The sequence below is a fragment of the Myotis nattereri genome (genome assembly GCF_964212035.1).
Source record: "Myotis nattereri genome assembly, chromosome: X".
NCBI classification, from domain to species: Eukaryota; Metazoa; Chordata; class Mammalia; order Chiroptera; family Vespertilionidae; genus Myotis; species Myotis nattereri.
The window spans coordinates 39,242,742-39,258,152 of record NC_138078.1 but is presented as its reverse complement, the minus strand read 5'-3'; the positions used below and the strand labels follow the sequence as shown (position 1 = coordinate 39,258,152).

The 15,411-nt window shown below is 40.0% G+C and overlaps 1 protein-coding gene across 1 annotated transcript in view; it reads right to left on the bottom strand.

The window, feature by feature from the left end:
• ATRX (ATRX chromatin remodeler) overlaps nt 1–15,411 on the bottom strand; it is a 274,911-nt gene that overhangs the window by 119,646 nt on the left and 139,854 nt on the right. Inside the window, exons 16-20 of the mRNA XM_081080786.1 lie at nt 13,951–14,163; nt 5,121–5,262; nt 4,091–4,200; nt 2,911–3,057; nt 2,577–2,754 (exon numbers count right to left, since the gene is read on the bottom strand). Of these exons, the coding sequence (XP_080936912.1) occupies nt 2,577–2,754; nt 2,911–3,057; nt 4,091–4,200; nt 5,121–5,262; nt 13,951–14,163 (790 nt within the window). The remainder of the gene's footprint in view (nt 1–2,576; nt 2,755–2,910; nt 3,058–4,090; nt 4,201–5,120; nt 5,263–13,950; nt 14,164–15,411) is intronic.

Sequence of the window (15,411 nt, the reverse complement as noted above, 5' to 3'; positions counted from 1 at the left end):
TGAAAAACAGTATCTAAATAGGAATTTCAGAACTAGTGTATCAAGATAAAAAGATTACCAGAGACTAAGAGAAATATATATATATATATATATATATATATATATATATATATATATAAATTTTCAAAAATTACATTTTAAGAAATAATATATAACTCACAATGGGCCATGAAGTATTTCCCATTTAACTTATGCCATATAACACTCATTGCTGGGAGGAAAATTTAACAGATAAAAACAGCTAAACTGATTTTTACATTGTTATGAGGGGTGGGGAGAATGCTTTCTAAGCTATAAAAGATCACACAGCTTAGTGACTATTTTGAAAGAAATATATACACTTACTTTACTAAAATAACATGTAAAAAAAAAATAACATGTATTTTTTCTAAAGTACCCAAATACAAGTTTGCTTGTTCATTAACTTTCACTATAGTAATCCTGTATAATAAAAGGCTAATATGCAAATCGACCAAATGGCAGAACAACCAGTAGCTATGACATGCACTGACCACCAGGGGGCAGATGCGCAGCACAGGAGCTGGTCCTGGGTGGCCAGTGCACCCCCACTGCTCAGCCAGAAGCTGGGCTCACTCCCCAGCATGTGTAGGAGTCAACCAATAGATGTGTCTCTCTCACATCAAAGTCTCTTTTTCTCTTCCCGCCCCCCCCCCATCTCCCTTCTACTGTCCCTCTGAAAAGCAATAGAAAAAAATAATAATAAAATAAAATAGAGGCAAACGGGTACTAACTTTCAGTTATAAGATGAATAAGAAGAATAAAGTCTGAGAATCTAAATGTATAACATGGTGACTATAGTTGTGGATCTAAATGTACAACATGGTAATAACTGTATTGTATAACTATAATTTGCTCAGAATTTGAATGTTTTTACAAAAAAGTAAATATGTGATGTGGTAGATGTATAAGTAGAAGGGGGAATCCTTTCACAATGTACATCAAATCATCATGTTGTGCACTTTTAAGTATCTTACAATTTAATTTGTCAGTTATACCTAAATAAAGCTGAAAAAAAAATCAAAGTAAATAAAAAGGAGGACAAGCCATGAATTCTAAAGAATACTATTATATTTTGGAGTGAAAATTAGACTTTCTCAACAAACATCTAAAGCCTCAATAGTGTGTTAAAGTAGTGAAATATGACAAGATGAAGATTGAACGGAACAATTATAGATACAAATGTTTTGTGGATAGTACGACTTGATGCTTCTCCAAGTGGCAAAAAAGAGTCAAATATTTGGACCTTAGGTCATGAGGATTACTGTCATAAGAATCAACAGTATTGCAAATGTTAACCTTCCATAGTGACGACCCTTTAAAAGAGAAAAAATATGCAGCAATTCTTCTGACATAATGCTGGGATAGAAACTTAAGGACTGTTTTCAGAGTAAGGAGAGAGCTCTTGTTATCTTACCTAATAATAGACAAACATGTAAATTAACCATCCCTCTGCTATGCTCACCAGCCAATCAGGAGAGTATGCAAATTAACCCAACAAAGATAGTGGTTAATTTGCATACATAGGGGGCAAAGCGGCAGAGCGAAGACTGAAGGCTCCATCCGGAGCGAAGACCTGGGTCCCGGGTGCTGGAGGAAAACCGGTGCCAGCAGCCAGGGCAAGGGAAGGCCTATTGCACGAATCTCTTCGTGCAACAGGCCTCTAGTCTATACTAATAAAAGGGTAATATGCTGATTAGACCGGGAGACCTTCCAGACAAAGCCATGGTGGCAGGGCCAAGACAGAGGCGTTTAGGGGTGATCAGGCTGGCGGGGGTCAGTTGGGGGTGATCAGGCTGGCGGTGGGGGGAGGCAGTTGGGGGCAAGCAGGCTGACGGGGGGGGGCAGTTGGGGGCGAGCAGGCCAGCGGGGGTGGGGGGGCAGTTGGGGGTGATCAAGCCAGCAGAGGGGACAGTTGGAAGTGAGCAGGCTGGCAGTGGGGGGCAGTTGGGGGCAATCAGGCTGGCAGGGGGGCAGTTGGGGCGAGCAGGCCAGCAGTGGGGGGAGGGCAGTTGGGGGCGAGCAGGCGAGCAGGCCAGCAGGCGGAGTGGTTAAGGGAGACCAGGCAGGCAGGCAGGTGAGCAGTTAGGAGCCAGCAGTCCCAAATTGCAAGGGGGATGTCCCACAGGGATCAGGCCTAAACCAGCAGCTGGACATCCCCTGAGGGGTCCCAGATTGGAGAGGGTGCAGGCCGGGCTGAGGGACACCCACCCATGCAAAAATTCTGTGCACTGAGCCACTAGTCATATAATATTCAGACAGTTGGAAATATCTGCAATTGTGCCACAGGCACGTGACATTTTTAATTGTTTACAAGGTCTCTCCTAAAAACCATAAGCACTTCTATTCTAAGGACATGCATTCTGAACAGTTGGCAACATTAAGGGTGATTTCATCTTCATGAAATTATACCAAGAAACAAAAAGGCAAAAACCTGAAGGATAAATGAAACAAAACTAGCTACTTAGCAGCTGCTCAATTGGTATTTGTTAATTAAAACTTAACGTACATTTTTTATTCAACTTGCTTCTCTATCACAGTGCCTGTTAATAACTTACCTGGATCAACCAAAGCTTTGTTAAATATTTCTTTAAGTTTCCTACTCTTCACATTTCTTCCTTGAGCAAGATTTCTGTACATCTCATAGCCTATGATCATAACACCACCATCTTCTTGCCACCTCTGAAGCATGTAGCTTCTCTCCTGAGGACGTTTCACAGTTGCTAATTCAGAGACCTTTTGTGGGAAAATAAAGATTTTTAAAAGTAGATATTAGTAATGTATAAATGCTAAATATCCTCAATGAAATATATGTCACTGGTAAAAAAAAAATCTTTTTTAGTATACTAATTTCATCCAGTTATTTTAATAATAAAAACATTAAAATGATACCTCAAGCTTCTCATCATCTTTTAACCCCTCTTGCCACTTCTCAAATTCATTCATCCAATTCAAAGCAGTATTAAGAGGACAAACCACCAAAGCTGTACTGAAATCCAATTTCTCACACAAAAGAACTGTATGAAGAAAACTTACTACCTACAAAGAAACAAATGATATCAATATCTGCAAGAAATTAAATCAAGCTATCTTACAATTCAATAGTTGTTTCAGTTTGTTTGTTTCTGCTTTAAACAATAAAGCAGCTAACCAAAGCTCACAACTTCCAAACCAGGCAAAGTACAGGGGAAGAGATATCCTATGTAAAAAAAAAAAGGGGGGGGGGGCTTCAACTAGATAATGCATAATTATACAGCTCCATGATTCTTTGACCAGTAATAATAATCTATAATAATAAAAGCATAATATGCAAATTGACCGAACGGCCAAAGGGCGGAACAACCGTTCGAACAACCTTCCGGACAAAGCCAGGGCTGCCAGGGCTGGTTGAGGCAGCCAGGGATGCAAAGGCCTACTCTTGCATGAATTTCATACTTCGGGCCTCTAGTATGAATATAAGAAGTGAACACACCAAAACAGCTACTAAGTTCCTGGCCTCCACAGAACATTCCTACAACCTTTCAGAAAATGCCACTGCATTTAATAGACAATTGTGTTATGAAGTACTTTTCCATTTCTAAGTGTTCTGAATCTATAATAATTATCTTATGGTTTAAAATACATAGATTCACTAATTTCCCTTCTCTGTTACAATTCCTGACATTCAGAAATGTAGTACCTTAATAGTGAAAAATATTTAAGGTTCTCATTACTACAGGATGACAGACTGTTAAAAAGTGTTAAAGGAAATTCATTTCTACCTCAGAATCTAAGCAGTTTTTACTGGCTATGCTTGTAATGCCATTCCTTCTCTTAACTAGGATCTCTGCTCAAATATCACCTCTTAAGAGATGCTTTCCTCCTTATTTTCCCTTAACACTTGTTATCTGAAAATATACATTCTTATTTTGATTAAAATCTCTCTCTACCACCAGAATATAAACTTTTGGGGGAGGGATCTTGTTATTCTTATTTACTGCCTTATCTCCACCCCTATAACTGTCTGAAACATAACAATCCTATATTCTTAAATTAATAAATGCACAAGAACAGAATACCTTCATGTTCGTACCTGTAAAGTCTTACCAAGGCCCATGCAGTGGGCTAGAATACAACCTGAACCTGGAGATTTCTTTGTTTTTTTAACAGACTCACAGCAGCAATCCCACATAAACTGAACACCTAAAAAGAATAGCTTCATTAAGTTCAATTTAAAGGCCCAAGTTAAAAATCTTCCTTCATAAATATATCAAAAACATTAACAGTAACAAAACATCTAGGAAATAGAATTTTTAAAACAAATAAATAATCTCTTAAATGTAAATGAGGATTCCCCACAATGCAAACCTCCCCCAATGAACTAGAAAAAAAGACAGTGAAAACAAGCACACAATAAGGTGACTTTCCTTCATTCACCTTATCTAACTTATACAGATCACCATTCCCTGGGATGGTCCAAAGAAACATACAAATAATCTAAAATAGAAACTTTATCCAAAGAAGAAACAGATTTCTATCAAATATACTTTCAGGTTTATTGAGTAAATCAATAAAATAACAGGAGATAATTTATCATTACTCCCTTCATTCATTAGTAAAGACTGAACAAGAAAGGGGGCTGGCTACCCAAGAGTAGTTAACTGTAAAACTTCCTTTACTCAAAACTGACTTACTGATTCCACTCTAACAAAGCTGAGGATAGAGATAATTTGTTAACTTTCTAATACTAATATAGAAAAATTATTAACAAACGTACCTCAAAATGTTGAAATAGCATTGCCTGACAAAGATTTTAGCTAACTAACTCTCCACCACCACGCTGCTGACCGTAGTCAACCACTGCAGACCAGGTGAGATACACTTGCCATATATATCCATTTATAAGTGGCACTTACTTCCACTTTTGTTAACACTCACTATCATTGTAATCATTCAATTTTTTTCTTCCTCATTTGCTTATATGCTCCATAAGAGCATGGATCTCATGTTTGTTTTGCTCACCAATGTACCTCCAGTGCTTAGTAGAATATGAGGCACACAGAAGACACCAAATGTTGGTAAAACTTAATTTAAAATGTTTTAATCATCTAACAGTTTCTTACCATCTACTTGATGGGGTTTCAATTTGATAACCATATTTCTATGAACCTGTACTAATGGTTCTTTAGTTTCTTCATCTTCATCTAAAACCAACTTGGTTGTTATTGGACACTTGGTAGGAGAAGCATCTTCTATTTCTATCACCTACAAGGAAGGGAACTATAGTTAAGCTCAAAGAAATCTTGCAAACAAGGGTAGAGTATTACTCTTACTAAAAGAAATTTTTCAAAATATAAACATCTACTTCGAAACCACACATCCAATATTTTGGCTTCAGAAGACCAGGACAGATCACACGTTTACATGTTTTCCAAAGTTAAAAAACCTCCACAAGACTTAGAAGCACTGTGGTAATGTCTGTGATTTATTTCATCATTTCTCACCCTGGATATCTCATTACATGCCATAAGTCGAGTACTAGAGTTGTGCTGAGTTGAAGAAACAAAGGTCAAGAAGAACTACAGAAACTACAGAGAACTATAGAGAAAAAAGAGCTACACAAAAGACCTCCAGAAATCAAGATGAGAGTCACTGAATTTTAGCTGAATATTAAAATGTATATGAGGAGTAAAACTGCACAAAGCCAGACAAAGAGTGATTCAGAAGCTATGAGTTAAACAGTCCCCAATGATCAGAGGTCTAGAAAGCATGCAATTACAGACACAGAAGAGTAGAGAGTCTTCATGCATAACTGAGGGCATTCAATATAGAACAGAGAAGGGCCACACAATAGCAATGGGGCAAAACCATACATAAAGGCTATTTAAGACAACTTAACAAAGCTTTTAAAAATATATATCAAAGCTCTTAAATATATATATATATGTATATATGTATATATATATACATATACACACACACACACACACACACACACACACATATATATATATATAATTAAACTGAACTTAAAGTAACTTAAATGCCTGTAGAGAAAAATGGCAAGCACCCTTTAATAAAAGACTACAGACACTCAACAACATCCAAATTACAATATCTTTTTTTAATGAAACATTACTAGATATGTCAAGAAAGAGTAAAATATGAAAAACCAGGAGAAAAATCTTTTAACAAAAATGGAACAAGAAGGGATAGAAATGTTGGAATTGTCAGACAAGCACAGTAAAACAGCTGTAAATTATGTCCCGATACTGAAAGGAAAACATGAACACAGAAGAGAAATAAAAGATATAAAAATAACGAAGTGGAATTCCTAGAGACAAAAAATAAGTATCTAATATGAAAGAGTCATTAAATGAGAATAACACCACAATAGTACAAAAGAAAGTATCAATGAACTTAAAGCCAAAGCAAAAGAAATTATCCTCAGCCCTGGCCTGATGGCTAGTTGGAGTATTGTCCCATGCAACAATAGGCTGTGGTTTTGATTCCCAGTCAGGTCATAGAACTAGGTTTTGGGGTTTGATCCCCTGTCGCAGCACTTACAGGAGGAAACCGATTGATGCTTCTCTCTCTCCAAAAATCAACAAAAAACATATCCTCAGGTAAGGATTAAAAAAAGAAACTATCTAAAGTGAAATACAGTGTGTGTGTGTGTGTGTGTGTGTGTGTGTGTGTGTGTGTGAGGGGGGGGGTGTTGAAACCAGTGAGACAATTTCCAACAGCCTAGTATATATGTAAATAGAGTCCCACAAAGGAAAAGAATAGAAAACAGGACAGAACAGGACAGAGGAGAGGAGAGGAGAGGAGAGGAGAGGAGAGGAGAGGAGAGGAGAGGAGAGGAGAGGAGAGGAGAACAGAGGAGAGGAGAGGAGAACAGAGGAGAGGAGAGGAGAGGAGAACAGAGGAGAGGAGAGGAGAACAGAGGAGAGGAGAACAGAGGAGAGGAGAGGAGAACAGAGGAGAGGAGAGGAGAGGAGAGGAGAACAGAGGAGAGGAGAGGAGAACAGAGGAGAGGAGAGGAGAGGAGAGGAGAACAGAGGAGAGGAGAGGAGAGGAGAGGAGAGGAGAGGAGAACAGAGGAGAGGAGAGGAGAACAGAGGAGAGGAGAGGAGAGGAGAGGAGAGGAGAACAGAGGAGAGGAGAGGAGAACAGAGGAGAGGAGAGGAGAACAGAGGAGAGGAGAGGAGAACAGAGGAGAGGAGAGGAGAGGAGAACAGAGGAGAGGAGAGGAGAACAGAGGAGAGGAGAGGAGAGGAGAGGAGAACAGAGGAGAGGAGAGGAGAACAGAGGAGAGGAGAGGAGAACAGAGGAGAGGAGAGGAGAACAGAGGAGAGGAGAGGAGAGGAGAGGAGAACAGAGGAGAGGAGAGGAGAGGAGAGGAGAGGAGAGGAGAGGAGAGGAGAACAGAGGAGAGGAGAGGAGAGGAGAGGAGAACAGAGGAGAGGAGAGGAGAACAGAGGAGAGGAGAGGAGAACAGAGGAGAGGAGAACAGAGGAGAGGAGAGGAGAACAGAGGAGAGGAGAACAGAGGAGAGGAGAGGAGAACAGAGGAGAGGAGAGGAGAACAGAGGAGAGGAGAGGAGAACAGAGGAGAGGAGAACAGAGGAGAGGAGAGGAGAACAGAGGAGAGGAGAGGAGAACAGAGGAGAGGAGAGGAGAGGAGAGGAGAGGAGAACAGAGGAGAGGAGAGGAGAACAGAGGAGAGGAGAGGAGAACAGAGGAGAGGAGAACAGAGGAGAGGAGAGGAGAGGAGAACAGAGGAGAGGAGAACAGAGGAGAGGAGAGGAGAACAGAGGAGAGGAGAGGAGAACAGAGGAGAGGAGAGGAGAACAGAGGAGAGGAGAGGAGAACAGAGGAGAGGAGAGGAGAACAGAGGAGAGGAGAACAGAGGAGAGGAGAGGAGAACAGAGGAGAGGAGAGGAGAACAGAGGAGAGGAGAACAGAGGAGAGGAGAGGAGAACAGAGGAGAGGAGAACAGAGGAGAGGAGAGGAGAACAGAGGAGAGGAGAGGAGAACAGAGGAGAGGAGAGGAGAACAGAGGAGAGGAGAACAGAGGAGAGGAGAGGAGAACAGAGGAGAGGAGAGGAGAACAGAGGAGAGGAGAGGAGAACAGAGGAGAGGAGAGGAGAACAGAGGAGAGGAGAACAGAGGAGAGGAGAGGAGAACAGAGGAGAGGAGAACAGAGGAGAGGAGAGGAGAACAGAGGAGAGGAGAGGAGAACAGAGGAGAGGAGAGGAGAACAGAGGAGAGGAGAGGAGAACAGAGGAGAACAGAGGAGAGGAGAACAGAGGAGAGGAGAGGAGAACAGAGGAGAGGAGAACAGAGGAGAGGAGAACAGAGGAGAGGAGAGGAGAGGAGAGGAGAGGAGAACAGAGGAGAGGAGAACAGAGGAGAGGAGAGGAGAGGAGAGGAGAGGAGAACAGAGGAGAGGAGAACAGAGGAGAGGAGAGGAGAGGAGAGGAGAGGAGAACAGAGGAGAGGAGAGGAGAGGAGAGGAGAGGAGAGGAGAGGAGAGGAGGAAAGGGGAAGGGGAAGGGGAAGGGGAAGGGGAAGGGGAAGGGGAAGGGGAAGAAAAGAAAAGAAAAGAAAAGAAAAGAAAAGAAAAGAAAAGAAAAGAAAAGAAAAGAAAAGAAACAATGGTCAAAAATTTCAAACAATTTAATGGAACCCCTGGCCAGTGTGGCTCAGTTGTTTAGGCATTGCCCCATGCACCAAAGGGTTGCCAGTTTGACTCTTGGTCAAGGCACATGCCTGGGGTTGCAGGCTCAATTTCCTGTAGAGGGCATGCAGGAGGGAACCAACTGATGTTTCACTCTCACATCGATGTTTCTTTCTCTCTCTTCCTCCCCCTTCCTTCTCTTTATGAACAATAATAGATACAGAGGCAGAGCTGCCTCAAACTGATTGTCAAACTGCAGCGGGAAGGCCAGGGAGGGTTGGGGGGCAGGAGGGAGGGGGGTAAGAGATCAACCGAAGGACTTGTATGCATGCATATAAGCATAACCAATGGACATAAGACACTGGGGGGGGGGGGGAGGCCAGGGGATTGTCAAGGGCGGGGGGAAAAAAAGGACACATAAGTAATACCCTTTGTAATACTTTAAGCAATAAAACAATAAAAAAATCAATTTAAAAACTTCAAAAAACTGTAATGGAAATCATAAACCCACAGATCCAACAAGTTAAAGGAACACCAAGCAGGATAAAAACTAAGAAAACTACAATAATCAACTCCTGAAAGCTAGGGATAAACAGAAAATCTTTTTAAAGTCATTAAAACAATCTTCTAAATAAAAAAAAGACACATTACTTACAGAGGGGCAAAAACAAGGAAGACTATAAACAACATGTCATAAAGAAATACCATTTTTAAACGGATAAAAGAAAAAAATTATCAACTTAGCATTCTATAACCACAGATAATACCTTCCACAAAATGAGGGGAAAAGGTAGATGTCAACAAAATGTTAAAAGGGGAAGCTCGAAGCTCTCATTTCCACACAGAAATGTTGAAGAAAAAATAATCAGAAACTGCCTGAAGCAACTTTGTCTGTGTTCTGCAAAACAGTCAAAGGTTTTTAGCAACCAAAAAAATAACCAGTCAAGAAAAAGCCATCTTCAAAATGGTAGGAAAGTTTTATGTCATTTTTACTTGCTCTTACCCCATTACCTCCTGGTCTTTTACTTCAAGCAGCTGCAGCTTGGTTGCCAGTTCTCTCCCTCAAACAAGGGAGGAACAGAGGACCTTATTTGCAAATTATTGTGTACTAGAGGCCCAGTGCACAGATTCGTAAACAGGTGGGGTCCCTCAGCCTGGCCTATGGGGATCGGGCCAAAACCAGCTCTCTGGCATCCCCTGAGGGGTCCAGGATTGCAAGAGAGCGGTTCTCAGGTGTAGCACCCTGGAATTGTGCTCCCTCCTCTCTGGTTCCAGGTGTGTCACCCAAGAACCGCAGCTGCCAAGTCACTGCAGCTCAGCAGCTCCTGCATTGAGTGTCTGCCCCCTGGTGGTCAGTGTGTGTCACTGCTACCGGTCGGAGCGTCTGCCCCCTGGTGGTCATTGTGCGACATAGCTATCCCAGTCAGCCAGTCACTTAGCCTTTTATATATAAAGATATCTGTTCTAACCTGTCAGGGAGATAACTGAAGGGTTGACATAAAACACTTGTTACTGCTTCACCTAACTTGAAACTCTGGTGGGAAAGCCAGAATGCACTACTAAAAAAAACAAAAAGGGTGCCATGGCCAGTGTTGGTTAGAGTGTCATCCACATAGCAAAAGACTGTAGGTTTGATTCCAGTCTGGGCACATACCCAGGTTGCGGATTTAATTCCCGGTTGGAGCATGTGTGGGAGGCAACAAATCGATATTTCATATCAATGAATCTCTCTCCCTCCACCCTTATTCTTTGAAACCGATAATTTTTAAAAATACAAGGTAACTATAAACCCATAGTAACCAGGGATAAGACATTATAGGTGGAGATACAAAACCGACCACCTAAGGCCCGGAGAAGAAGCTGGAGTGAGACTTTTGGAATTTAAAACATTCAAAACTAGCAACACATACAGAGTTTTACTAGAAAGATGGAAAATGAATTAATCCTAAGTATACAGAAAAAGACCCCAAAACATTAACTCTAAGAAATGTAAACAAAAAGTAAAACAAAAAGAACCTAATCATTATGTACTATGTGTACATAAACATGCATATGTGCATATGAGACACACACGAAATATACACTACATAGCCCTGCTGTGAATATTTACATGGTTATAATCATGTGAACACTGACTCATGATTTAACCAGAACTGTGATATAACCATACTGATAAAACGAGAAGGAAACTCTAGCTTTGGTAGGTAGTACATGAGAGCTAAATCTACAACTTCCTAATAATACAATGAGAAATTAAGAAATAGCATAAGCATAATAAGCAGAAACATATAAGTAAAAGCAAAGAAGAGCTAAAAGAATTGAGAGTTGTTTCTTCTGAGTGGAGAATCCAGGTAGGATAGAAAATTATTTTTTACTAGAGGCCCGTTGCAGGAAGATTCCTGCAAGAATAGGGCTTCCTGCGGTTGGAACGAAGCAGAGAAGGGAGCGAAACCCGCCGCGCAGCTGGGTTTTTCTCTCCCTCCCACTCCGCTGTGCAGCTGGGTTTTTCCCTCCAGCTCCACTGCCCGGCTGGTTTTTTCCCTCCCACTCTGCCACCCAACTGGTTTCCCTCCCACCTCCTGCCTCCACCCCATTCCTGTCTCCGCCGCCTCTACTTTCCTCCCTTCTGTAGCGCTTTGCTTCCACACTGTCTTCAGGCTTTGCTCCCAGCCGGCATATGCAAATTAACTACCATCTTGGTTCGGTTAGTTTGCATATAGTCGCTCTGATTGGATGGTGGGCGTAATGAAGGTATGGTCAATTAGCATCTTTGACTTTTATTAGTGTAGATTCCAATGTAGGCTTATAGTAATATATGATTTTTTAAAACTATATTTGTATTGATTGCAGAGAGGAAGGGAGAGGGAGAGCAAGATAGAAACATCAATGATGAGAGAGAAGCATTGATCAGCTGCCTCCTGCACGCCCCACACTGGGGATCCAGACCACAACCCAGGCATGTGCCCTGACCAGAAATTGATGTTAACCTCCTGATTCATAAGTCGACGCTCAACCACTGAGCCACGCCACCTGGCAATAATATATGATTTTTAACAATACATATACAGGGATTAGCAAAAGCAGGTTTACAGTTGTGAGTACATGAAACACAGTGTATTCTTGTGTTATTATTTATTGTATTATTTATTTAAATTACAACTATAAACATACTTTTGCCCACCCCTGTATATTCAATTTAATATAAAAATTTAATTAGAAAATAAAAATAATAAACCAATTAAAAGTAAATGGAATATGATAATATACACTTAAATTGCCTGAAATAAAGTCTAGAGGAAATGGAGTGGTGAATACGCAATACAGTAGATATATTGTAGAATTGTATACCTGAAATCTGTATAAATTTATTAACCAGTGTCACCCCTATAAATTCAATAAAAAGGAAAAATATTTTTAAAGGGAGAGAAAAATACAGCATATGCACATATAGTGGTGTGGGTATGTGAAACACACATATGTACACTGATAAGAATCAAAATTAGAAAATTATAATATAGGATTTTAATGTCTATTTACCAAATTGTTGTTTAAAAATTTTAAATAAAATTAATATCACAAAAAGTGACTAGATTTAAAGTACCTCTAAATGAAATCCAAGAAAAAATATATATTACCACCTATGAGTAATTCTATCAAAAAAAGAACTGACTTTATATCTGGTCAGGCATCTATTTCCAACTAATACTGAATAGGACATACAGTAGCCAATGAAAATACAAAACAGGGATGTGACCAGCAAAACTCAGAATATAGGAAACGCCATACAAATAATCTGGTTTCTTAAACAAATACACCATAAGGAAACTTCAGGTTAAAGTACACATAAGAAACATAGCATCCAAATGCAACATAACATGTAGTGAGTGAGACCATCTTGGGATTTTGGTACACACCAACTATATTTACAAACCATTACTATGTTTTTGAGGAAAATGAATAAATTTTAAATAACTAGATATTTGATATTATGGAATTAATGTTAATGGTTTAGTGTAATAATAATACTGTAGTAATGTTTAAAAGGTCTTTATCTTTCCACAATATATTCTGAATTACATACAGACAGAATATGATTTCTGAGATTTCAACAAAATAATCTGAATAGATGAAATAGTGACAATAGATGAAACAATATTGGTAACTTGAAGCTAGGTAATGGGTACAAAGAAATTTATAAAGCTAGTCCCTCCATTTATACATCTGCTTGAAATCTATACTAATAAAAGAATAATATGCTAATTAGATCAGGAGACCTTCCAAAGACCTTCCAGACTTCCTTCCAGACAAAGCCAGGGGGTTGGCCAGCCTGCAAACAGCCCCCAAATGGCCCTCAGTCCCTCGCCCAGGCTGGACACGCCCCCGCCCCCAGCAGGGACCCTCACCCCGATGGGGGCATTGCCAGCCTGAAAACTGCCCCAGGACCCTCATCAGGCCGGCCCCACCCCCCAAGGGGACCCCTACCCTGATCTGGGACCCCCTTCATGGCAGACCAGCTGGCCCTCACCCATCACCAGGCCTCTATCTACACTAATAAAAGGGTAATATGATAATTAGACTGGGAGATCTTCTGGACGTCCTTCCAGACAAAGCCATGGTGGCGGGGGTGAGGCAGAGGCAGTTAGGGGCCATTAGGCCAGGAGGGGAGGGCAGTTGGGGGCAAGCAGGCTGGCAGGGGGGGGCCAGTTGGGGGCAAGCAGGCCAGCGGGGGGTGGGGGGGGGCACTCGGGGGCAATCAGGCTGGCAAGGGGAGCAGTTGGGGGCAAGAAGAGCAGTTGAGGGCAAGCAGGCCAGCAGGCAGAGTGGTTAGGGGCGATCAGGCAAGCGTGCAGGTGAGTGGTTAGGAGCCAGCAATCCCAGATTGTGGGATCGGGCTTAAACCAGCAGTCGGACATCCCCCAAGGGGTCCCAGATTAGAGACGGTGCAGGCCGGGCTGAGAGACACCCCCAATTCCATGCACAAATTTCATGCATCGGGCCTCGAGTTTTTACAATAAAAAGTTTATTTAATCATTTTTCTACCCCAGATAAAACACAATCATGTTGGTCATCATATAATTATCTTAACTCTTTCCATGTACCTAATTATATTAATAAAGCCTTAAAGATTTTTAAGTGGCTAGTAGAATAAAACCAACTATCACTAAAAATCTGTGGTTGATTACAACATTCTATTCTTGTAATACTGAAATATATCTATGAATCTATATAAGTCACATGTTAAAAAGAAATCACAAATAAAAACTGATTTACCTCTCTCAATTTCTCTCGTTCCCGCTCCCTCTCAGCAATACGTTTCCGCCTCTCTTCCTCTTCTTTAAGAGCATTTTGTGTTTCTGTTCTTAGTTTATCATCTTTAAGAATCTTTCTAATTTTCTTCCTGCCTTTTCCAGGTGACTTGGAATCATCATTTTCATCTTCTTCTTCTTCCTCTTCATCATCTTCTTTATCTCCTTCAGAATTACTCTATGGAAATTAAATGATCAGAGGTAATAAACAAAGTAGCAAACTTATCGATTTCATATGAAAATAAATAATATAGCAAGAAAAGGTAGAAGAAAACAGACTGAAAACCCTCAGAAGTATACTTTGCAATAAAGAAGAGTATTAAAACACAAACAACCCCAAAAAGGGGGCAAGGAACTGGCATAGACTTTTCTCTGAGGAAGATATAGAAATGTTCAGTAAGCACATGAATAGATAGTCAACATTATTTGTCATTAGGGAAACTTAAATCAAAACCACAAATGAAATACTATTAGGATAACTTTTTAAAATTTAAAAAAAAGACAAAAGTAACAATTGTGAAGATGTAGAAAAATTGAAAGCCTGGTGCATTAAAAAAAAGTGTGACAGTTCCTCAATATGATAAACACAGAATTAACACATGATCCGGGCAGTCCACTTCTCAAATTATAATCAAAAGAATCAAAATCATGGATTCAAACAGATATTTGCACACCTACGTTAATAGCAGCATTATTCACAATGGCCAGAGATGGAGACAACCCAAATGTCCATCAACAGATAAATGAATAAACACATTGTGTTATATACATACAATGGAATATTATCCAACCTTAAAAAGAAAGGAAATTATGACACATGCTACAACATGGATGAACCTTGAAAACATTATGTCAATGACTACAAGGCAGACACAAAACGAGAAATATTATGACTACACTTAAATGAAGTACCCAAAAATAGGCAAATTCATAGACACAGAAATTAAAATAGAGGTTATAAGGGGCTGGGGTTAGTCAGGAAAGAGGAGTTACTGCTTAATGGGTAGAGAGTTTTCCAATTCTGAATTTAATTAAGGCCCCTGAGTTGTATACTTAGAAATGGTCTAAAAGGTTCGTTTAAAACAATGAACCCTCCCAAAAGAGAATAGTGTTGACCTAATAAAACATATTACAGAGAATTATACTTTACATAATTCTGTTTATATACAAGAAATTCATATTGGCAAACTTCACTGCTAGAAGAAATAATTTACATGAGTCATTATGCAGAATAAAATATATCTTCAGAAAATACAACACTTGGAATGTAAAATAATGAATTAGAACAGCTTAAAATTTCAATTATATTTAGTTAAGAAACAAAAAAATTATGTCAAAATTAATACCTCTGCATATTTATACATTCAATAAGTCAATCCTTCCACAAAAAGTATAAAAAAGAAATTAACCAATAGAATTTGACAAA